General features: G+C 46.6%; 1 protein-coding gene across 2 annotated transcripts in view; it reads right to left on the bottom strand.

Annotated features, from left to right (window-relative positions):
* LOC141052040 (cytochrome P450 2G1-like) overlaps positions 1-25,347 on the bottom strand; it is an 89,460-nt gene that overhangs the window by 46,230 nt on the left and 17,883 nt on the right. The window contains exon 1 of one of the 2 annotated variants that reach the window (XM_073549219.1): positions 3,061-4,027. The exons of the other annotated variant lie outside the window; for it this stretch is intronic. Coding sequence (XP_073405320.1) covers positions 3,061-3,240 — 180 coding nt within the window. The 5' untranslated portion in view covers positions 3,241-4,027. Of the gene's footprint in view, positions 1-3,060; positions 4,028-25,347 lie in introns of those variants that run through there. 2 annotated transcript variants of the gene reach the window in all.

Genomic DNA, 25,347 nt, shown 5'->3' with positions numbered 1-25,347 from the left:
TTCTGGCTATTGGGGTGGTATGTATATCCTTAGTAGTAAACTCAACTAGTAAATTTTATAGATTTACTCCAGAAGATATAGGCAGTGTTTACAAAAATACAAAAGATATTACAAAAGGAGACAGAATACAGAATATGCAAAACAGTTACAAATAGAAGAGGATTAAGAAAAGAACTTACTACATCTCAGTCACATGTGGATGAGGGGAGAAAAATTTCCCCAAGGAAAAATGGTACATAAGCACAGCCTCCAGCTAGCTGCTTCTCTGGGAAAAATACCCCCTTTGTTTGGGCATTTGAGATTTATACTTTTGCCCATAACTAAGGGTCTCCCCCCTCGCTGACCTCACAGGGGGGGCTGGATACGCTCCCTTTAGAAAGTAATTAAAAAGCTTCTGCAGGCCATATCTCAGGGCTGGGAAGCTCACAATGAGATGACAGGGGTATCATATGTTTGCTTATGAATTTCTCTTTCATCTAAGACCGAACACCATACGTCTATGTGTGACTGGGAGGCATATCCCCTTTTCTCGGCTTCTGGTTGTCGTACAAGTCACAAAATACTGCTGGGAATAGCTTCAGTTATGCAGATTCCAGAAATATATTGGTCCTGTTCCTATGACTATTCTGTGTTATTAAATTCGAGTTTGAATGAACAAAGAAACATGTGCTTTAAATAAATGAACTGAAAATGCCTCCGTGACCAAGATATCAGTTAAAAAGATGGCTGTGAGTGGCATCATGAAAGAAAATAACAACTGTGACTCCGCCCTTCCTGGGCATGTCCTGGAAAGAGTGTGAAAGAGGACCACGCCCCCCACTATAGAATGCTGCAAAATGGGTGGTGTGGATAGGGTTGACCTAACCTAGAAATGGATAGGGTCCGAGAGTGTCCTGTGGATGCGCCTGCACGGAACCATTTTGTAATCCGGGACCGGTAATGGTGGAGCCTTGCTACTTTTGTCCCTGTCGAGCTATTGGCCGTGTAAAGTGGAGGTGGCCAGAGGAGGAGAGTCCATGACCTGGAAGAGCTAGAGGAGGAGTGGAGGAGGTGGAAGCTTTCCCGACCGGCGGCTGCTGGAGCTGTAGAGGAGAGATGAGTCTGTCCAGCGAGAAGAGGCCTGCACCGTCGACGTTACTGATCCAGCAGATATCGGAGGCGATATCAACCCTTGAGGAAAAGGAACCCGGACTGGAAGTCAGTCAGGGACAAGCCAGATCCTGATGCAGTAGCGATGGAGCGCACCGCGGAAGGATGCAGTGATCATGGGTTGGGTGTAGCTAATGTGACAGGAGCGGTGAGTGCACCCCAGCCCCTGACCTGGTATGGAAGGTCGCTGCTGGAGCTGGTGAGGAGAGATGAGTCTGTCCAGCGAGAAGAGGCCTGCATCATCAACATTACTGATCTAGCAGAGACCGGAGGCAATATCAACCCTTTAGGAACAGGAACCTGGACCGGAAGTCAGGGACGAGCAAGATCCTGATGCAGTAGCGGTGGAGTGCACCGCGGAAGGATGCAGCGATCATGGATCGGGTGTAGCTAATGTGACCAGAGAGGTGAGTGCACCCCAGCCCCTGACCTGGTATGGAAGGTCACTGCTACGTGCCAAACTACAACTCCGTGTCCCTGAGCCCCAGTCTCCATTCACCACTGTGATGTCCCTGGGTGCCTCCTGTTTCCACCAGTACAGATTGCTCATTATGAGGCAGCTTGCTACGTGGGCAGATGCCCTTTTGTCTGGGTCAAAACAGACAGGGAAACTCCCAAGATGATGAAGCTGGACAGGGAGGATGCTGTGATGCTGACTAGGATGGGACGACCAAGGAATGTTCTGGAAGGTGACAGTGAAAAACTAGGGAAAGTGAAGAAGGCAAATTGTGGGTTACCTGATGTCAATGCTGTAACTGAAGAGAATGGACTAAGAATACAAAAGAGTAAAGTTTCTTGTTTAAAGTTGTAATTGGACTGTGTCTTCGTTTTTGCCAAAAGAGTTGGAAAAAATGCGCAGCCACCTGGGGAAGGCCCTGAAGGTGAGAAAAATGGAGAAACAGGTATGCTGACAGAGAACTGTCCTGTCTATGTGTGTGAAGATCATGGCTTGCCTGAGCCGCTTACCTCAGCCACGACTACCGCCCTTCCAACCGCCCCTTCATAAACGGAGCAGATTTTCACTGGTCTATGTTATGTAAGGCACTTCTCAGCAGGTACATTCTTGTTACGTCATAATGCCCTCCTTCATTAAGCTACAGATAATGTATACGGTGCGCACAGGCTGGATGTGGAGGAGAGGAGCTGATAGTTCCCCGCTCCACCATTGTACTGAACTGTATCTGAATCCTAAGGATGCAGATGAGACTGTAAGACACTGAACCACCTGAGACAGTTGGACAGCTGCCAAGATATAATAATAATAATCTTTTACTTTTATATAGCGCTAACATATTCCGCAGTGCTTTACAGTTTGCACACATTTTCACCACTGTCCCCGATGGGGCTCACAATCTAAATTTCCTATCAGTATGTCTTTGGAGTGTGGGAGGAAACCGGAGTGCCCGGAGGAAACCCACACAAACACGGGGAGAACATACAAACTCCTTGCAGATGTTGTCCTTGGTGGGATTTGAACCCAGGACCCCAGCGATGCAAGGCTGCAGCGCTAACCACTGAGCCACCGTGCTGCCCTTAAGATATGACAATGGGACTATTGGAGCTTTGGAATAATGGTATATATATTTCTTGTTTTTCTTAAGCACTATATTTTTGTAATTTATTTATTTTTTTTAAACAACAACTAATTTTATTAAGTTAGAAAAAAAAAAAGAATATAAAACAAACCCAAAACTCTGCTATTATTCTTCCCACCCACCTTATTCCAGCATATAGGAAAAGACAGCAGATCTTTATAAGCTGCTTTTAAGAAATGTTCAAACTCTTCCCTTCCCCAAACGTCTACCTTCTTCCAAGTCTAATTTTTTTTAAGAAGCTTTTGATTTGCTTTGAATTTATCAAAAAATATTCATTCATGGAAGTCCCTGCTAAAACCTTAAGATAAAAACTTACCTCCATCAGAGATTTTACCATCTCCCCCTTCTTGATTTGCAACAAATTTCCAATCAAAGGAAATGGGGTTGGCCCTGGAGGCAAATTGCATTTCCTATAAAGTTTTTCCCATGTTGAGTAAATGAAGAGGCAGGATATGGCCAAGGTCAAAAGAAGGGTCCCCAGTCCTGTTAGATCCATGTTGTTTGAAGGTTATCTACATCACTCATTTTACATGCTATATATATAGGATCTCTGAGCTCAGTAGTCTGAATCCTCTTATATAACAATTTATGTTTTTGTTGTCTTTACCAATAGTAAAGAGGTGTTTGTTGGCTTATGGAATATTCTTACCAGGACAATCAGCCCATATATTGGATTTCAATAATTACTTGCTTTGAACTAATCCTAATCCTTATTAAATTTGCCCAACCCTGCATGAATCTTCTCCAAAGTTTGCATTCACCATATAATCCAACTTAGTTTCTTGTAACACGTGTTGTTACCTAGATACCATTATTCTTGCATAAAGACCTTAATAATGTGATACAATTGACTCATGTCTATTGCAAACAGAACAACGAGCACTTTGTGGCGAAGCTACCTGCAACCAATCGGGACAATATTAGCATAATATGTATGAGGGACTTAAAACTATCCAGAAGTCGCCATCACTGACTTATGAGAAATTTTGTCCTGTGAGAAATATTGTGAAAAATAAAAGTGAAATAAAAAATTTTCAACGGCATGGTTTATGTGCAACAAGTCTAATTCTCCTGTAACAACACTAGGAAAGTCGGCAAATAATACATAAATGTAGGAGCCCACTGTGGATGATGGGAACCATATACAGTAGTTAGGGATGGGGATATTGTAGCTCTCCTTGATGTCCTTTGTCATCGATAAGTTTATTCACGGCTATACAGTTCTCCAATTTTCCCTAATTCTCAGCCTTAGGTAAAAATGTTCATTCCTGCCATAAAGTAAACCATCCCTAGTAGGATACATTACACTGCCTAAGCTGGTAACAGAATAACCTGGGAGACATGTTCTGCTAAGCTACTACTTTGTCCAAAACAATATAAGAAATAAATGTGATATAGCTCATACCAATAATGATCGTTAGCGTGCGAAATGAGAAAGTGCCATATAATGTATCAAAGGGCATGAAACCTTAGAGTAAGTTCAGACCAAGGGGAAATTTAAAGTAAAAATCCACTGCCACCAAAAAACACCAGTATTATAAATGACAGATGTTAGGAAAGGAGCTCTGTTACAGTTTCTTGGAATCCAGAGTTTCATCTTACGCTTATGAATCTGTACCAAGAATTCTACAGACTTGAACATGACCTAGAGTGAGTATGAGAAAGTGTTGGTATATATACTGTATATACAGTATATCTTTCAACACGATTGGATTAGTAACATAGTAGCATAGTTATTAAGGTTGAAGGAAGACTTTAAGTCCATCTAGTTCAACCCATATCCTGTCCTAAATTGCCCTAACATGTTGATCCAGAGGAAGACAAAAAAAAACTCATGTGGCAATCAGTAAGCTTCACATTGGGGAAAAAAATTCCTTCCCAAATCCACATATGGCAATCAGACTAGCTCCCTTGATCAACACAATAATAAGGAAACTAGTGTATATACCCTGTAATATTATACTTTTCAAGAAAGGCATCCAGTCCCTTCTTACATTTTAGTAGGGAATCACTCATTACAACATCATATGGCAGAGAGTTCCATAGTCTCACTGCTCTTACAGTAAAGAATCCGTGTCTGTGAGTATGCTTAAACCTTCTTTCCTCCAGACGTAGAGGATGCCCCCTTGTCCCCATCACAGGTCTAAGAGTAAAAAGATCATTAGAAAGGTCTTGGTATTGTCCCCGCATATATTTATACATTGTAATAAGATCACCCCTAAGCCTTCGATTCTCCAAACTAAATAACCCCAAGTGTAATAACCTGTCTTGGTATTGCAGACCCCCTAGTTCCCTAATAACTTTGGTCGCTCTTCTCTGCACCCGCTCCAGTTCAGCTATGTCTTTCTTATACACCGTAGACCAGAACTGTACACAGTATTCTAAGTGTGGTCGCACTAGTGACTTATATAGAGGTAAAATTATGTTCTCCTCATGAGCATCTATGCCTCTTTTAATGCATCCCATTATTTTATTTGCCTTTGCAGCAGCTGCCTGACACTGGCCACTAAATGTGAATTTGTCGTCAACCCATACACCCAGGTCTTTTTCAGTGACTGTTTTGCCCAGTGTTTTACAATTAAGCACATTATTATACATCTTGTTCGTTCTACCCAAGTGCATGACCTTACATTTATCCCCATTAAAGCTCATTTGCCATTTATCAGCCCAAGCTTCTAGTTTACATAAACCCTCCTGTAATATAAAATTGTCCTCCTCTGTATTGATTACCCTGCAGAGTTTAGTGTCATCTGCAAATATTGAAATTCTGCTCTCTATGTCCCCTGCAAGGTCATTAATAAATATGTTAAAAAGAAGCGGGCCCAAAACTGACCCCTGTGGTACCCCACTGCTAACCGTGACCCAGTCTGAGTGTGCTCCATTAATAACCACCCTTTGTTTCCTATCCCTGAGCCAGCTCTTAACCCACCTACACATATTTTCCCCTATCCCCATTGTTCTCATTTTAAGATAAGATAATCCTTTAATCGTCCCATCATGGGGAAATTCAGAGCATTACAGCAGCAAGGCAAGAACAAGTACAGATACAGATGCATAAAGGCATTAAATTGACCGTAGGTAGGTACATATACGAAAAAAAAAAGATACAACCGGACTATCACAACTTTGGATCTATCAGTTCACTGTTTGGGTCGCTCTCCGTTTTGGACAGTGCTGGTTATACAGCCTAACTGCAGCAGGAAGGAAGCACTTTCGATAGGGCTCCCTCTCACATTTAGGATGAAGTAGCCGGTCACTGACAATACTGCACATCTTTGTCACGGTCTCATGCATGGGATGGGAATCATTCTGCACCATGTATCTCACCTTGGCCAGTATCCTCCTGTCGGCTACTTCCTGAACTGGATCAAGGGGGCATCCCAGGACAGAGCTGGCCCTTCTAATCAGTTTGTCCAGCCTATTCCTGTCCCTGGTTGATATGCCACTACCCCAGCACGCCACACCAAAGAAGATGACTGATGCCACAACAGAATTGAAGAAGGATGCAATGAGTGCCCCCCTAACTCCGAAGGCTCTCAGCCTTCTGAGCAGATAAAGCCTACTGTGGCCCTTCCTGTACACTGCATCCAAGTGATGGGCCCAGTCAAGCTTATTATTGAGGATCACACCAAGGTACTTATAGGTGTCGACTATCTCAGTGTCATTTCCCTGAATCTTCACCACTACTGGTGGATTTTTTCCCTTGCGAAAGTCCACCACCAATTCCTTGGTCTTCCCGGAATTAATCCTAAGGTGGTTCCTCTGACACCACTCCACAAAAGCTTGGTTAGTATCTCTCTACTCTCTTTCATCTCCTCCTGTGATGAGGCCTACGATTGCAGAGTCATCAGAATACTTCTGCAAGTAGCAGCTAGATGAGTTGCACTTAAAATTCGCAGTGTACAGTGTGAAGAGAAAAGGGGCAAGAACTGTACCTTGAGGTGCCCCTGTATTGCAGATCACCGTGTCTGACAAACTCTCCCGAACCTTTACAAACTGAGGTCGGTTCGTGAGGTAGTTAAGGATCCAGGTGGAGAGTTGGAGGTCCATGCCAACAAGGCCCATCTTGTCTCTCAGTAGACCTGGCTGTATGGTATTAAAAGCACTAGAGAAATCGAAGAACATTATTCTCACAGTGTTCCCAGGTTTCTTCAGGTGAGACAGAGTCCTAACTAGAAGGTGGATAATGGCATCATCCACACCAATGCCCGGCCTGTAGGCAAACTGGAGAGGGTCCATATCCGAGCTCCCTAGAGGACGGAGACGTGTGAGAACCAATCTCTCTAGTACCTTCATCAGGTGTGATGTCAATGCTACAGGTCTATAGTCATTAAGGTCTTTCGGATAAGGTTTCTTCGGAACTGGTACCACACACGATAATTTCCACAGTTGTGTTACTATACTTATTCTCAGGCTCATATTGAACAGATATGTAATGATCTCACTCAGCTGGTGCCCACAGGTTCTGATTAGCCTTGCACTGATGCCGTCAGGACCTGCAGCCTTCAAAACTTTGATCTTATCCAGTTCTTTTGCAACCTGGGTACTTGTGAAGAACAGACCCTGGCTCAGTGTCATGGGAAGCCTAGGTAACTTTAGGCTGAAACCCCGGGGCCCCTGTGGTGTCCCTCAGACTAGGGGAAACCCTGTCTGTCCCTCAACCCAGGGTTTACACTGAAGGTGTGCCTGCCTGGGCCTCCACCCTGTCCTTGTCTCCTGTCCAGCCCTAAGCTGAACCCACCACCCTCCACCCAGTGAGGAGACCAAACACCAGACCCCACAAATAAGTATGGACAGGGATAACGGAAATGCACCACACCGCGTTCACACAGGGGAATACAGTAATGTGCAAGGGCAACCAAATAATAAAACACAGGGAGGCAAAATGGCAACAATGGAATATACTACACCAGCAACCGTATGCTCCTTAGACCACCACTCCAGACTGGTATCGCTTAGCACAAGGCAAGAGCTATAGTCGGCGACGCCCATAGTCACACTGGCGTGGCTAAGCCCTCAGCCAGAATGACAACCTGGTTAACCCAATCCAAGCCGGATCAGAAGACCAACCAGCGCCGCTGAGAACCATGTGGTAGGATGGGGTATTACCACTGTCTGCCGGACACCCTGGTGCGAACAGTGTCCGACATGACAGTACCCCGCCTTCTACGAGGGACCCCAGGAACCTCACAATGTCAAGGACCCAGCTTGTCCGGATGGCGGCGATGAAACACTGTAATCATTCAGTCCGCATGTATGTCCGAGGCTGGCACCCAAGTCCTCTCCTCAGGACCATAGCCACGCCAGTGGACCAAGTACTGTAGAGTGCGACGCACTACCCGAGAGTCAACCACCTTGGACACCACAAACTCCAACGTGCCTTCCACCAAGACGGGAGGTGGTGGCACGGGAGAAACATCAACAGCACCCACGACTTTCTTAAGTAACGCCTTGTGAAACACATTATGTATCTTGTATACGGCAGGTAACTCTAAACGAAATGCCACAGGGTTGATAATTGCGGACATCCTAAATGGACCAATGAACCTGGGCCCCAACTTAAGCGATGATATTTTGAGCTTGATGTTCCTTGTAGACAACCAGACCCAATCACTCACACACAGGTCCGGACCAGGTACACGTCTACCGTCAGCCACACGTTTATACCTAGAACCTACATTCAGCAAGCGCTGCTTTACTCTCCTCCAAACGGATGACAATTGTGCTCCCAACTGGTCCTCCTCAGGGACGCCCGCAGAGCTCCCTTGACGCAAGGTACAGAATTGGGGATGTTGACCATAAACACAAAAGAAAGGAGATTCCCCAGACGATTCCTGATAATGATTGTTTATCGCGAATTCAGCCAGAGGAAGAAACGCCCACCACTCTTCCTGATTGTCAGACACAAAACAGCGTAATTATTGTTCCAGGTTTTGGTTCATACGCTCAGTCTGCCCATTCGACTGAGGATGGAAAGCCGATGAATGAGACAATTTAATCCCTAGGCGTGAACAAAAAGCTCTCCAAAATTTTGCCACAAATTGTGTACCTCTATCAGATACAATGTCAGATGGGACACCATGAAGTCTGACCACCTCGCGAATAAATACCTGAGCAAGGGTCTTCGCATTGGGCAAAGATGGCAAACCAACGAAATGCGACATTTTAGAGAACCGATCAACTATCACCAGAATGACCGTGTTCCCAGCCGAGGAGGGCAAATCTGTAATGAAATCCATGGAAATCTCAGTCCATGGCTTACTGGGCACACAGAGAGGATGCAATGTGCCAGCAGGACGGGAGCGTGGTGTCTTGGCCCGTGCGCACGTGGTACAGGCTGACACATATGAGGCCACGTCCTGCCGGATTTTGGGCCACCAAAAACGACGTGATACAATTTCCAGAGTGCCCTTAACTCCTGGGTGACCCGCCAGGACAGTATCGTGATGTTCCCCTAACACTTTTAAGCATAGGTGTAGTGGCACAAACGATTTATTAGGAGGCAGATCCGGCGGTACCTCCTCCTGAGCATCAGCAATCTCTGCCTCAACCTCTGTCGGGAGAGCCGAGACCACAACTCCCTTTTGGAGGATAGGCACCAGATCCTCACGTGGCTCTCCACCCGGAAAACATCTGGACAAGGCGTCCGCCTTAGTATTCTTAGAACCTGGTCGGTATGTCACAAAAAAATTGAACCGGGTGAAGAATAACGCCCAGCGAGCCTGTCTGGGGGACAGGTGTTTAGCAGACTCTAAATAAAGCAGATTCTTATGGTCTGTTATGACAGTAATCTGATTGACAGCCCCTTCCAAGAAGTGTCGCCATTCCTCAAATGCCAACTTGATGGCCAACAATTCCCTGTTACCAATATCGTAATTACGCTCGGCCGGCGACAGTTTCTTGGAGAAGTAGGCACACGGATGCAATTCGCCCAAGGATGGACCCTGAGACAGTACCGCCCCCACTCCAACCTCAGATGCATCCACCTCCACGGTAAAAGGTAGGGAGACATCAGGCTGAACCAGGATGGGAGCTGAAGCAAAACTGTTTTTGAGGAATTCAAACGCTCGCACAGCAGCCTCAGACCAGTCAGAAAAATTGGTACCTTTTTTAGTCATGTCGGTGAGCGGCTTAGCAATCATAGAAAAATTCTTAATAAATTTCCTATAATAGTTTGAAAAGCCCAGGAATCGCTGAAGCGCCTTGAGATTATCAGGCCCATCCCACTGCAGCACCGCTTGCACCTTAGCGGTGTCCATTTTAAACCCTGAGGCGGAAATTACATAACCCAAAAAAGGTAATTCTTGGACGACAAATACACATTTCTCAAGCTTGGCATAGAGCTTGTTTTCCCTGAGCAACTGCAACACCTGCCTAACATGCTCTATGTGTGCATCACGGTCGCGTGAGTAAATAAGAATGTCATCAAGGTATATAATAACAAATTTCCCCAAGAGATGAGAAAAGACATCATTTATGAAATGTTGAAATACTGCTGGCGCGCTCGTCAACCCAAATGGCATCACCAAATTCTCAAAATGACCCTCAGGGGTATTAAATGCCGTCTTCCATTCATCCCCTTGACGGACTCTTATGAGATTGTACGCCCCCCTGAGGTCAAGCTTGGAAAACCATTTGGCACCAGACACCTGGTTGAACAAATCGGGTATCAGTGGCAACGGGTAGGGGTCACGAACCGTAATCTGGTTGAGTTCCCTGAAATCCAGACACGGGCGTAATCCGCCATCTTTCTTCTTGACAAAGAAGAACCCCGCCGCCAATGGAGATGATGAAGGCCTGATGTGCCCTTTGCTTAGACTTTCTGCAATGTATTCTTTGAGAGCTTGCCTCTCAGGACCTGAGATATTAAACATCCTGGCTTTTGGTAACTTGGCCCCCGGTTTTAAACTAATAGCACAGTCATAGGGTCGGTGCGGTGGCAGCTCTGAACAACCTCTTTCAGAAAATACATCAGCAAAGTCCAGCAGTGGCTCCGGGATGCTGGGAGTCACAGCGGAGATACACGTGGCCAGACAACTCTCCTGGCAGTATCTGCTCCACTGAATTATGTCCTGGGTTTTCCAATCAATCACCGGATTGTGCATAGACAACCATGGAAACCCCAGAACTATCTGAGCAGGTAAATTACTGAGCACCTTACATGTTACCCGCTCAGAGTGTAGGACCCCAATGTGGAGTTTTACATCAGCCACAAACTCTTTAATCTCCCCTTGTGAGAGAGGGGAGGCATTGATGGTAACCACCCGGATAGGATTAGGCAGCGTCTCCACCTTAAATCCCGCAGTACGCGCAAACTTTTCATCAATGAGATTAGCGGCTGAACCACTATCTACAAATACAGTAATCGACAGCTCTTGGCCCTCGATAACTACCTTGGCAGGGAGCATACACTGGGAGACCACCACGGAGGATATGCAAAGGCTCAGACTAGACTCCTCCAAACCCTCTGAGCCTAGCAGTTTTCCGCCGGCATGTCTTTCTTAGGTACCAGGGGGCAAGCATTAATAAAATGCTCTTTTTTGCCACAAAAAAACAGACCCCTTGCTTTCTGGGCAAGGGACATTTATGCTTGTTATGTGTATGTGATATACCAGCGATCTGCATAGGTTCCACGGATTCACCTGAGGCGACCTCACCAGAGACTGCCCCTCCCCCCACAGGCAATGTCTCCTGCGACCTCTGACGAAAGCGGCGATCAATGCATACTACAAGCACCATAGCAGCCCCCAGAGAAGCGGGAGTCTCATACATTAGCAAAGCTTGTTTAACCCTTTCAGAAACCCCATGCAAAAATTGACTCCTTAGTGCAGGGTCATTCCATTGCGTGTCCACAGCCCAGCGATGAAATTCAGTACAGTAATCCTCCGCCACTCGCTCACCCTGGAGTAGAGAGCGTATTTTAGATTCTGCTAACACCAGTCTGTCAGGATCGTCATAGATTAAACCCAGAGCAGAAAAAAAAAAGTCTACGGACTCAAATGCTGGTGAATCAGAAGGTAGTGAAAAAGCCCATGCTTGTGGGTCACCACCCAGCAAGGAAACTACCAAGCCCACACGCTGAGCCTCATTTCCTGAGGAGAGAGGACGCATGCGAAAATACAATTTGCAGGATTCACAAAATACAACGAACTTACAGCGATCACCAGAAAATCGTTCAGGGAGAGGTAGCTTAGGTTCAGCTGCCCTGACTGCTGCCTCATTTTGCACAGCAGGAACTGAGAGGCCTTGTTGCTGGACTGCCCCCCTCAGTTCAGTGACCTGTATGGACAGAGCCTCCAGCTGCTTGGTTATGGAGACTATAGGATCCATGGTAAATAATTCCTTTTTTTTTTTTTCTTTTTGGGCCGACTATAATGTCATGGGAAGCCTAGGTAACTTTAGGCTGAAACCCCGGGGCCCCTGCGGTGTCCCGCAGACTAGGGGAAACCCTGTCTGTCCCTCAACCCAGGGTTTACACTGAAGGTGTGCCTGCCTGGGCCTCCACCCTGTCCTTGTCTCCTGTCCAGCCCTAAGCTGTACCCACCACCCTCCACCCAGTGAGGAGACCAAACACCAGACCCCACAAATAAGTATGGACAGGGATAACGGAAATGCACCACACCGCGTACACACAGGGGAATACAGTAATGTGCAAGGGCAACCAAATAATACAACACAGGGAGGCAAAATGGCAACAATGGAATATACTACACCAGCAACCGTATGCTCCTTAGACCACCACTCCAGACCGGTATCGCTTAGCACAAGGCAAGAGCTATAGTCGGCGACGCCCATAGTCACACGGCAATTTAAAGACAGAGGGCGTGGCTAAGCCCTCAGCCAGAATGACAACCTGGTTAACCCAATCCAAGCCGGATCAGAAGAACAACCAGCGCCGCTGAGAACCATGTGGTAGGATGGGGTATTACCGCTGTCTGCCGGACACCCTGGTGCAAACAGTGTCCGACATGACACTCAGTTGACAAGTTGCAGCAGGGGGTGAGGTTATTGTAGCAGAGAGGTGTGAATGGTATGCAGGGGCAGGAGCAGCCAGTGTTTGATTAAATCTGTTAAAGAATAGATTTAAAGAATAGAATTTTATGTATCAACCTTTTGTGTGGCACCGTATCAAAAGCTTTTGAATAGTCCATGTACACCACGTCCACTGCATTCCCTTGGTCCAGTCCAGAACTTACCTCTTCATAAAAGCTTATCAGATTAGTCTGACAGGAACGGTCCCTTGTAAACCCATGTTGATATTGGGTCATAAGGTTATTCTTCTCCAGATACTCCAGTACAGTATCTCTTAGAAAACCCTCCAGGATTTTACCCACAGTTGAGGTTAAAATCACTGGCCTATAATTTCCAAGTTCAGTTTTTGTCCCTTTTTTGAATATTGGCACCACATTTGCTATACGCCAGTCCTGTGGTACAGACCCTGTTATTATGGAATCTTTAAAGATTAAAAATAATGGTCTATCTATGACTGTGCTTAATTCCTGCAGTACTTGGGGGTGTATCCCATCCGGGCCTGGGGATTTGTCAATTTTAGTGATTTTTAGACGCTGCTGTACTTCCTGCTGGGTTAAGCAGGTGACATTTAATGGAGAATTTTTATCTCTGATCATGTTATCTGTCATGGGATTTTCTTGTGTAAATACTGTTGAAAAAAAGTCATTTAGCATATTGGCTTTTTCCTCATCCTCCATTTCACCTAGATGATTTTTAAGGGTGCCAACACTATCATTTTTTAGCTTCTTACTATTTATGTAGTTAAAGAATATTTTGGGATTATTTTTACTTTCTCTGGCAATGAGTCTCTCTGTCTCAATCTTTGCTGTCTTGATTTACTTTTTACAGAATTTATTTAATTTTCTGTATTTATTTAATGCCTCATCACTACCTACTTGCTTTAATTCTCTAAATGATATATTTTTATCTCTTATTGCACCCCTTACAGATCTATTTAGCCATAGTGGTTTCCTCCTATTTCTAGCAAGTTTATTCCCATACGGTATATATTGTGCACAGGTCCTATTCAGGATGCTAATAAACGTCTCCCATTTTCTTTGTGTATTTTTATGTCCCAGGATATCGTCCCAGTTAATTGCGCCAAGATCATCTCTCATCTGTTGGAAATTTGCCTTCCTGAAGTTTAGTGTCCTTGTAACCCCTCTACTACACATCTTATTAAAGGATACATGAAAACTTATTAATATGTGATCACTATTACCCAAGTGACCCTCAACCCTTACATTTGATATGCGGCCTGGCCTGTTGGTTAATATTAGGTCTAGCAGTGCCCCCCCTCTTGTTGGGTCCTGAACCAGTTGTGAAAGGTAATTGTCTCTCATAGTTGTCAAAAACCTATTACCTTTGCTGGAACTGCAGGTTTCGGCTCCCCAATGTATTTCAGGGTAGTTGAAGTCTCCCATAATAATGACTTCTCCTTGAGTCGCCGCTTCATCTATTTGCTTTATGAGGATATTCTCTGTTGCTTCCATTATTTTTGGAGACTTATAACAAACCCCTATCAGTAATTTATTATTTTTCCCCCCTCCCCTTATCTCTACCCACAGGGACTCTACATTTTCATTAGATTCATATATATTATCACGAAAGGATGGGTTTTAAGGATGATTTTACATATAAACACACGCCTCCCCCTCGCTTATTTGTACAGTCATTTCTGAACAGACTATTGCCCTGTAAATTAACCGCCCAGTCATGGCTCTCATCCAGCCATGTCTCAGATATCCCCACCATGTCATAATTATGTTCCATCAACATTAACTCCAATTCCTCCATTTTGTTGGTGAGGCATCTGGCATTAGTATACATGCACTTTATGTATCTCTCTGTACCTCTATTCTTTCTTAAATTATTAACTGTTCTAACCCCACCCCCCATGCCACCCCCACCCCCAATGTCATTATTTGTGCCCAGGTCTCTATCTGCACTGTCTTCCCCTCCTATAAAAGGAATACCCTCCCCCCCGTCCCTAGTTTAAACACTCCTCCAACCTTTTAGCCATTTTCTCCCCCAGCACAGCTGCACCCTCCCCATTGAGGTGCAGCCTGTCCCTAGCGTAGAACCTGTAGCCAATTGAGAAGTCGGCCCAGTTCTGCAGGAACCCAAACCCCTCCTTCCTACACCAATTCCTGAGCTACTTATTAACCTCCCTAATCTCCCGTTGCCTCTCTGGCGTGGCACGTGGTACTGGAAGTATTTCTGAAAATACCACCTTGGAGGTCCTTGCTTTAAGCTTACAGCCTAATTCCCTGAAATCATCTTTAAGGACCTTCCACCTACCTCTAACATTGTCATTTGTGCCAATGTGTACCATGACCACTGGATCCTCACCAGCCCCTTCCAGTAATCTGTCAACCCGATCAGCGATGTGTCGGGTCGGACTCCAGCACCAGGGAGGCAGCACACCATTTGACGATCCCTGTCTTTGTGACAGATTGCCCTTTCTGTTCCCCTAATAATTGAGTCTCCCACTACCAGAACCTGTCTGGCCTGCCCTGCTCTCCTATTTCCCCCCTTACTGGAGCAGACACTCCTCCGGCTTTCAGAGGACATGCCTTGCTGCAGTAGTGCTACTCCTGAACTAACACTTCCGTCATCTGCCAACTTAGCAAACTTATTGGGGGGTGCCAGATCAGGGCAAGCTTCCATGGTGCTCTTCCCTCTACTCCGCCTTCTAACTGTCACCCAGCTAGCTGCTTCATTGTACTGCAGCTCCAGCCTAGCATCTCCCCCCTCATCTATCCCATTGAGCATCTGCTCAGTGAGCAGAAGACTCCTTTCCATATTGTCTATGGATCTCAGTGTTGCCAGCTGCACATTTAGATCCAGTGTCTGGGCTTCCAAATGCACATCGTGCTCACATCTCGCACAGCAGTATGGACCCTCGACCGGCTGTTCAAGGATTTCATACATGCGGCAAGACGTGCACTGAATGGCATTGGCAATAGTGGAGCACATCCTAATGGAGATTGCACCAGACAAAAGATAACCAAAAATAGATAAAAAGTATTAATAAAATATAACAGCAATTCAGTACTACCTCCTTTGGAAGCTCCCTGAATCCAAAGTCACTGAATCACAAGTCACACACTTACCACAGTTCGCACTTACGCTCAGGTCACACTCAGCTCGTTCACACTCGCTCAGGCAGAAGATTTAAAAGATTTTTTTTTCCCTTTTACCAGCACACCACCCTGCTGCTCAATGCACTTCCAAAAGGTAAGTATGAATATTGACATCCATATTCCTAACACTGGGTAATTCTGCTTCTTCAAGGTAACTATTCATCACCAGGTTTCCCAATCTAAACTAAAAGCAACACCTTTAAGCCCTCTCAAAGTCCAGCGCCATGTGTATAAGCCCCATCTACCCAGCAGTTCAAAGCAAAAAAAAACTAAATAATTCTCTCTTTTTTCATGGTAATCGGAGCGGTCCAATTGGCGTCACTGGTCTATGCTTGGTGCTACCTCTCTCCTCTAAGTAGCCAACCTTGCCTTGTTTGATGGATGTGGATGATGTCTCCTGCGTCATAAGCCTAGTGCTACAAATCTCGAGCTTGCACAGATGAAACACAGACCTGCCCATCAACTTCACTCTACCCTAAGGGGGCTGATGATCTGCAAGTTAAGCCTGCAAAAGTGTTTTACAAGACTTTGTTTTGCCCTTAGCAGGACAGAGCTAAACTTGCCTGCATGGGTCTGTGCTTCAATTGCACAGGTTAAAGATTTGCAGCACTGGGTGGATGTCGTAAGGGATGCCATAACTATCTAACAAAGCAGGAAGGCTAACTATTTCTGGGAGAGAGGAGGCACAGACCAGCAACATCCATTGGATTTTGATTGTGGCAATTAGTATATGGCATGGAACAATTGTATAAGTTTTTTTATTTGATCTGCAGAGCGATAGGGGCTTATACAGATGTTACAGGACTGCTATGTTAGTGGCCTTAAAGGTGGTGCTTTTAGTTTATATGAGGAAATTCTATTAACAGATTTCCTTTAAAATTGCTGTATGATTCTTACTTGAAAACGTGTTTTTCAGTTGTTAAAACCAAAGTCGAAATTCTTCAATCAAATAAAACCATCAGTCACCAATATGGAAACCTTTTTCTTCTTTTTACCCCCCATTTTGATAGAATAAACACCACATCAGTCAAATAAAAACTAGAGCTTTCCATCTATTTTGCAGCTGGTGGTACAGGGCATGGAATAACCAACTTGATAAAGTTTGGAGCTAGATGTTGATTGGTGATTTCACTTCCTGCTTGGAGGGGGAGAAAGTGAGCTGCTCTGTTCAGGGTCTGCTGGACACAGAACTCTTCACATTGCTGCTGAAAAATATTGGTAAATCAAACATAAAACAGCAGTTGTGTATCTTGAAGCTTGTTAGCTCCAATGCTAAATCTCCAATTGATCCCCCAATGACCCAAAACTTTTCTTGGGAAAGAGGAAAGCGGTGAATCCTAGATACTGATGTTGACAAAAATTAATCCAGGAGGAAAGTGTAAAAAACTTCCAATTTATTGCAACATGTGCCTAAGGAAGGAGTAGGCTCTACTCTAAAAGATGTTGCAATAATTTGGAGTTTTTCATACGTACCGCCTAGATTAATCTTTATCAGTGGCAGTGTCCAAGATCCACTGTACAGGCCCAGCGTCAGCACCCGGCGTACCCGGGCAAGTGCCGGGGCCCTGGCGCGACGGAAGGGCCCGCACACGGTGACACACTGTCGGCCGGCAGGAGACGCGCCGTTAGCCAATCGCAGTCCAGCAGCAGCCCAAGAGTGTCCTTTGATTGGTGGAGAGCTCCCCTGTCTCTTGTCACGTGTGCGACGCAGGGAGGAAATGACGACAAGGCGGAGACAGGACGGGGCGGAAGGAGGAAGCAGGAGCTTGTGAAGCGCGCTGCACGTCTCTCTCTGGACACGGAGGGACCGGGCAGCGACCGGACACCGGCGACGGGCGGCGCACATCTCCTGAGTCCTGACACCTAGTGAGTGGCTGGTGCTGCGGCTCGCTGAGTGAGGCTCCTCGGTCTTCGCTCCAAGACAGTGAGTGGTGGCGCCAGAGGCTCCTGCTGTGGCAGCTCCAGCTGGCAGTGGCACCCGGGCCCCGGAGCTCACTGAGGTTCCTCGCTTCGACGACTCCTGCTGCAGCAGCTTCCACAGACCGTCGCACCAGACACTGGCGGCTGATCTCCCGGCTCCTGGCCCTGGCGCTTGCTGTGGCTCCTCGCTCCGGCTGCAGCAGCTGTCACCGCCGCACCGGACACTGGCTGACACATCTCCCGGCAACCGGCTTCTCATCTCAAGTTCTGATCTCAAACCACAACAATGGTGAGTTCTGGCTTTAGGGGGAGGGGTGATGATATAGGGTAAGGTGGATCAATCAGTGTGGAGCCTTGGCATCCCTATAATAAATGCCCCCAGGCCATAAAGGCCATTGCACGGTGAGGTGTTTGGTATTTTGGTTATGCACCCTTTTTCTCGTGGCTTTTAGTGATGCAAATAGGGCAAGCAAGGCTTTACATGTTGTGCACGTAAAATGGTGTAACCTGATTCTGGGCACTAGCGACCCACATAGGCTGACCACCTAACAGACCTAGCACACCTCCAATGTCTCCAAACTACAGACCCCGGCCCGGCCTCAACCATCATTCTCCAGGACCTAGCTAGTGATGATCCAGGAATTTACACCCTTCCATAAGTCCCACTCTACAGCTCAGACTCCAGTGCAGGGAGGAGGCGACTTGTCTGCAGTTTGTCTTCATGTTTCTAGAATAATGGTGCAACAGCGAGAAACTGCAGACTTGATGGTACAACGGCTTCTTTCCATTCCCATCTCCAAGTTGTAAGGAGTAGTCGCACACCATCCGTTTTTATGAGTCCATCAACCAAAAAAAATGCACTTTCGAAAAATAATCTTTATTGAGTATATTAAAAAAAAAATGTAAGAAAATGACAGTGACAGTAAAAGGCCACACTAGGGAAACTCACCGGAGTTCCAACACAAATTCAAAATGTACAATCAAAGTAAGGGAAAGCAGGAAAATGATGATATTTGTTACCCAGTTCTGTCCCTGAAAAGCCTTGCCTTACCACAGAGGCTGGCACCCTAAAATACGCTACTATTGCCCCCACTCCCCAAAGGCTGTAACCACAGTGCCCTACTAGGCCCTGCACAATAGGATCCTGCCAGAAAGGACCACAAAATATATCCCTATGCCATGGTGATGTAGATACAATCATGAATCAACGTGTAAGGCATATTAATAACCACAAATCAAGATAGAAGATTAATACGTTATGAATGTAAGGGCGCAAGCAGATTCAAGGGAGGGGCCCACTGAGACTATTTCGCCCGGGGCCCTCAAAAACCTGGAGCCGGCCCTGCCACTATACTATTTCCTTTGCTTGTTATTAGGGATGAGCAAACCTTTTAAGGTTTAGTTTTGTTCTGCGAATGTCCCTATGTTCGCTGAACAGTTCAACGGACATAACCAAACCCCACTGACTTCAATGGGAGGCAACACCAAACGCATAGAAAACACCATAAGGGGTGTCACATAGAGTTCAAATTAGCGGCAGACAATAGAAAAAGAGGCATACATTGACCCATCAATTGCACCATAAATAAATAATTTAAAAAAAAATAGCATTTTTGACACCCAGCCAAGCTAAAGCTGACAGCTGGGGAATTAGCAATGGATGAGTGTATTGTAGACGCTTCTCCATTACTAAGCTGTGGGCTTGATGTCACTGGACAATACAAAGGTGACAGTTATTTAACAAGAGAAAATCTGAGTCAAAACTACATATAAAATATATAATTTTATTAGGTACTGTTAGGGACGGCGGAATGCACTAAATGTAAATAATAGGAAGTGCGTTCACCGCCCGGGGTCCACCGTGCAGTAGGTGTAACAACCGCTGCTGAGTAATGGCGGAATCGCTATATGGCGGTATACTGCGCTCGGGTTAAACGTCTCACAGGGTGCGCAGAGCGGACTCTGTTGTACTCACAGAGGCCCTAAAGCATAAACGCCGAGCCTGTTAGCTTCACAGGTCTCAGCTGGCATGCACACACGGTATATGGTCACAGGACACTGCCTGAGACAGAGGTCGGTGTCCGTCTTGACCTACCATGCGTGCGGCGTCGCTACCGCGGATGCTGGTAAGTGCTGCTGACTGCAGCGCGGCGGTAACTACTGCCGCTATATGATAGTGCCGTGAGGCGTGACACCATCGGACGCTAGTACAGAGGTGCGGTATGCACTGTGGCCTAAAGCTTGCCACTGACTGGTGCTGACTATCTCTTTGGTTCCCTATCCACATGCGTAATATCAGAGGGAAGGGGTTTCAAATGAGTCAGTCACCAGAATCATACATCCGTCACTAGAGTTGAGCGAAACGGGTCGAAAAATTTCAAAAGTCGCCGACTTTTGGCAAAGTCGGGTTTCATGAAACGAAACCCGACCCTAGGATGAGGTCGGCCACGAGGTCGGCGACTTACGCGCCAAAGTCGCGTTTCAAAAGTTTGTTTTGCGCTCTTTTTCAGCCAATCAGGATCCACGGACACTGTGGGCAACGTGATGAGATAGGCAGGGGTCACCACCATCTTTCAGAAGGGCATGCAAGTGATTGGCTTGCTTTGGTGGGCGTCACAGGGGGTATAAAAGGGCGTTCACGCCGACCGCCATCTTACTTCTGTCGATCTCAGTATAGGGAGAGGTTGCTGCTGATTCTGTAGGGAGAGCGTTAGGCAGGGAAGAAGACAAAAAAACTGCTTCTGCTGCTAGCGATTTGGCCTGTACAACACACCAGTCACTGTGTGTGCAGTGCAAGGGGAGGCTATATAGTGGTGTATCATTGGTGTTGGTTGTTGGGCTGCCTTCTAAGGCTTCCTGACATTCCTGCATTGCTGTTTACCCACTGCTCCGCAAACTGCTTTTTTAAAAGCAATCCCAATTTTTTTTTTTTGTCCTGCTGAGAAGAAAAAAAAACTGCTTCTGCTGCTAGCAATTTGGCCTGCACAACACACCAGTCACTGTGTGTGCAGTGCAAGGGGAGGCTATATTGTGGTGTATCAGTGGTGTTGGTTGTTGGGCTGCCTTTTAAGGCTTCCTGACAGGCTGGCATTGCTGTTTACCCACTGCTCTGCAAACTGCTTTTTTAAAAGCAATCCAATCTCCCTTATCCTCTAGTCACTTTTGTCACAGCTGTGCCATCGAGCCTGTGACATAGCGCTCAGATATCAGTGGGCCTCACACAATCCAAAAGTGTCCAGTGTCCAAAAGTGTGTGCAGAGATTCAAAATCTCCCTTATCCTCTAGTCACTTTGGTCACAGCTGTGCCATCGAGCCTGTCACATAGCGCTCAGATATTCATTGGGCCTCACACAATCCAAAAGTGTCCAGTGTCCAAAAGTGTGTGCAGAGATTCAAAATCTCCCTTATCCTCTAGTCACTTTGGTCACAGCTGTGCCATCGAGCCTGTCACATAGCACTCAGATATTCATTGGGCCTCACACAATCCAAAAGTGTCCAGTGTCCAAAAGTGTGTGCAGAGATTCAAAATCTCCCTTATCCTCTAGTCACTTTGGTCACAGCTGTGCCATCGAGCCTGTCACATAGCGCTCAGATATTCATTGGGCCTCACACAATCCAAAAGTGTCCAGTGTCCAAAAGTGTGTGCAGAGATTCAAAATCTCCCTTATCCTCTAGTCACTTTGGTCACAGCTGTGCCATCGAGCCTGTCACATAGCGCTCAGATATTCATTGGGCCTCACACAATCCAAAAGTGTCCAGTGTCCAAAAGTGTGTGCAGAGATTCAAAATCTCCCTTATCCTCTAGTCACTTTGGTCACAGCTGTGCCATCGAGCCTGTCACATAGCGCTCAGATATTCATCGGGCCTCACACAATCCAAAAGTGTCCAGTGTCCAAAAGTGTGTGCAGAGATTCAAAATCTCCCTTATCCTCTAGTCACTTTGGTCACAGCTGTGCCATCGAGCCTGTCACATAGCGCTCAGATATTCATTGGGCCTCACACAATCCAAAAGTGTCCAGTGTCCAAAAGTGTGTGCAGAGATTCAAAATCTCCCTTATCCTCTAGTCACTTTGGTCACAGCTGTGCCATCGAGCCTGTCACATAGCGCTCAGTTATTCATTGGGCCTCACACAATCCAAAAGTGTCCAGTGTCCAAAAGTGTCTGCAGAAATTCAAAATCTCCCCTGTCCTATAGACACCTTGTACCTTGTTTTACATTACTATATAGTTTGTTGGATTTTGTCTACATTTCTACCAAAAATGAGGAAGGCTGGTGGAAGAGGCCGTGGAATTGGGCGGGGGTTGGCAGCTGGTAATGATGGTGTTGGTGGTGGATCTGATGGTAGTGGCAAGAGCAAAATAGGACCGAATGCAGGAGGTGTTGAGCCTGCGTCATCATCTGGCTACATAAGGCCTCGAACGCTTAGTTTTCTGGGAGTTGGCAAACCGCTTTTAAAGCCAGAGCATCAGGAAAAAGTTTTGTCTTACATTGCTGACTCAGCCTCCAGCTCTATCGCCTCCTCTTCTTCAGTTGTAAAAAGTAAAAGCACTGAGTCGTCATTGGAGGCTCATGTTCATGAACCACACCTTTCCATGTGTCCTTCACCCCAACCAAGATTGAAGGATGACACAGGCCATACTACTGATTACTCCATGGAGCTGTTTTCACATACAATGCCTGGATTATCAAGTGAAATGGTGAATTACCCAGGCCAAGATGAATCTGACATGGAGTGCACTGATGCACAGCCGCTGATGGATGATTCTGCTGGTACATTCACTCAGAGCACTACATTGTCCTCGCAGTGTACAGAGCCAGATTCTGACCCTGATGAGACTCAGGTGCCCCTTCCCGCACACTATACCACCATACACGGTGACACAGAGGAAGGTGCACATGACATTGAAGAGGAGGTGATGGATGACCCAGTTGTTGACCCAGATTGGCATCCATTGGGGGAAGAGGATGCTGCTTCCAATAGCTCAGATGAGGAGCATCCACAGCAGACATCGACATCGCAACAGCTGTTATCTGGCAGGCCCGGAGCACTCCAAAGACAGGTTCCAAACATCAAAAGAGTTGCTGGACAGCTTGTCCAGAGGGTCAAAACATCACAGCGTGCTAGGCCGCAAAATGTCTGCCAAAGTAGGAAGAGTGCAGTGTGGCACTTTTTTGAACAAAATCCTCATGATCAGGCCAAGGTTATCTGTAAGAAGTGCGCAAAGACCTTTAGCCGAGGGAAAAATCTGAAAAATTTGAATACCAGTTGCATGCTTAGACATTTAACCAGCATGCACTTGCAAGCGTGGACACAACACCAAACCTCAAGTGCCACATGTGCAACTGATCACAACGAAGGTAGTCAGCAATACTACATTGTTTCCCCCACTGTAAGCCCACCGGTTAGCACAGCAGCAAATGTTGAGGTGTCGTTGCAAGGCCACAGCAGTCAGGGAATCCCACTGTTATATCAACGAAAGACTGATTCTAGGCCATCAGAAAGAACACCAACTCCATCACCATCATCAACCCTCTCTCAGTCCGCCCTGTCCACCGCTACTTCCACCATATGCAGCTCTCAAGTCCAGCTCACCCTCCCAGACACTATGAGTAGGTCAAGAAAGTACTCAGTCTCTCATCCTCCTCCTCCAGAAGCGAAAGCTCGTCCACAGAGCGCAGTCGTACGAGCACTCCATCTGCAGCTGCCACTGTTGCACACGATGTGTCCCCCTATCGAGCAGCAAGTGGAAAGCGTCAGCAGGCTGTTTTGCAGATGATGTGTTTGGGCAACAGACACACCGCCGAGGTGCTGGCCGAGTACTTGAAGCGACAAACTGAGTCATGGCTGGGCAGTGTACATCTTGAGGCAGGCAAGGTAGTTAGTGATAACGGCCGTAATTTTGTGGCAGCCATAGCCCTTTCAAAACTCAGCCATATACCTTGCTTGGCTCACACCTTGAACCTGGTGGTGCAGTGCTTCCTCAAACATTATCCGGAGTTAACAGCCCTGCTCCAGAAGGTGCGAAGACTGTGCGCGCACATCCGCCGGTCGCCTGTACACTCCGTTCGTATGTAGAAGCTGCAGCGATTGCTCCACCTTCCCAACCACCGCCTCATTATCGACATTGCAACAAGGTGGAACTCCACCCTGCACATGGTGGAGCGGCTGTGCGAGCAGAGGCAGGCCATAATGCATTTGTGGGAGGATACACGGCCAGGCACTTTGAGAGCAGACATGGAGTTGACAGGTGTGCAGTGGTCGAAGCTGAAAGACCTCTGTAAAGTCCTTCAGTGTTTTGAGGAATGCACACGGCTGGTAAGCGCGGACGACGCCATCCTAAGCATGAACATCCCACTTATGCGTCTGCTCATGCAAACTTTGACGCACCTTAAGGAGCAGGCGTCTGCAACCAATGTTGATGAGGAGGAAGAGGAGGAGGGAATCCTTGATGACATTCAGCCATTGTCTGCTCAGGGACCTCTCCTGGACGAGGTGGAGGAAGAAGAGGAGGAGGAGGAGGATGATGGGGATGATTACTTAGGGGAGGAGGATGCATCTCGTGGGGCAAGTGAAAATGTTGGCGTGGCAAGGTCTGGTACAGGGTTTGTGCATGACTGGAGGGATGTGGATTTGCCAGAAAGTGCTCCTCCAACCAGCACTCGCAGTGCATCATTGACACCGGGAACATTGGCCCACATGTCAGATTATGCCTTGCAGATCCTAAAAAGGGACCCACGCATTGCCAAAATGATGAACGATGACGACTACTGGTTGGCCAGCATCCTGGATCCACGGTATAAAGGCAAATTACAAAACATCATGCCACAGGAGAACCTTGACCTAATATTGGCTAATAAACAAGCAACTCTGGTAAATCGGTTGCTTGAGGCATTCCCAGCACACAGCAGCGGTGATGGTTCTCACACGAGCCGTACGGGCCGGGGGCAGCTTGGCAGAGGTGTTCGTGGTGCACACAGCAGAAGTGGCGTTGGAGACAGGGGTTTCATGACAATGTTGTGGACTGATTTTTCAAGTACCGCTCACACAACTGGTAATACTGCATCGATGGAAAGTGACAGGAGACAGCAGTTGTCAACTATGGTTACAAACTACTTTTCCTCCCATATCGATGTTCTCCCACACAGGTCATTCCCCTTTGACTATTGGGCCGCTAAACTGGACACCTGGCCTGAATTGGCACAATATGCCTTACAGGAGCTCGCTTGCCCAGCTGCAAGTGTGCTATCGGAAAGAGTCTTCAGTGCAGCTAGATCAATCCTGACTGAAAAAAGGACCCATCTGTCAACCCAAAATGTGGATGATCTAACCTTCATTAAAATGAAGCACGCATGGGTTTCCAAGGATTTTGTCCCACCTTCCTCTGATGACACATAGGGTGACAGAAAAATGGCTTGCTTTGGTCCACCTCTTCCTGGGACTTGACCTATTTCACCTTTTGCATCAGCTGAATGTCCAACATCAACATATGCCACTTTCTAAAACTCCCTAACTGTGCTGCCTCCC

The sequence above is a fragment of the Dendrobates tinctorius genome, unplaced genomic scaffold (genome assembly GCF_039654945.1).
Source record: "Dendrobates tinctorius isolate UK_male_01 unplaced genomic scaffold, ASM3965494v1 ptg000158l, whole genome shotgun sequence".
Classification (NCBI taxonomy): domain Eukaryota; kingdom Metazoa; phylum Chordata; class Amphibia; order Anura; family Dendrobatidae; genus Dendrobates; species Dendrobates tinctorius.
The sequence above is the reverse complement of the archived record's forward strand: the minus strand, read 5'-3'. Positions and strand labels throughout refer to the sequence as shown.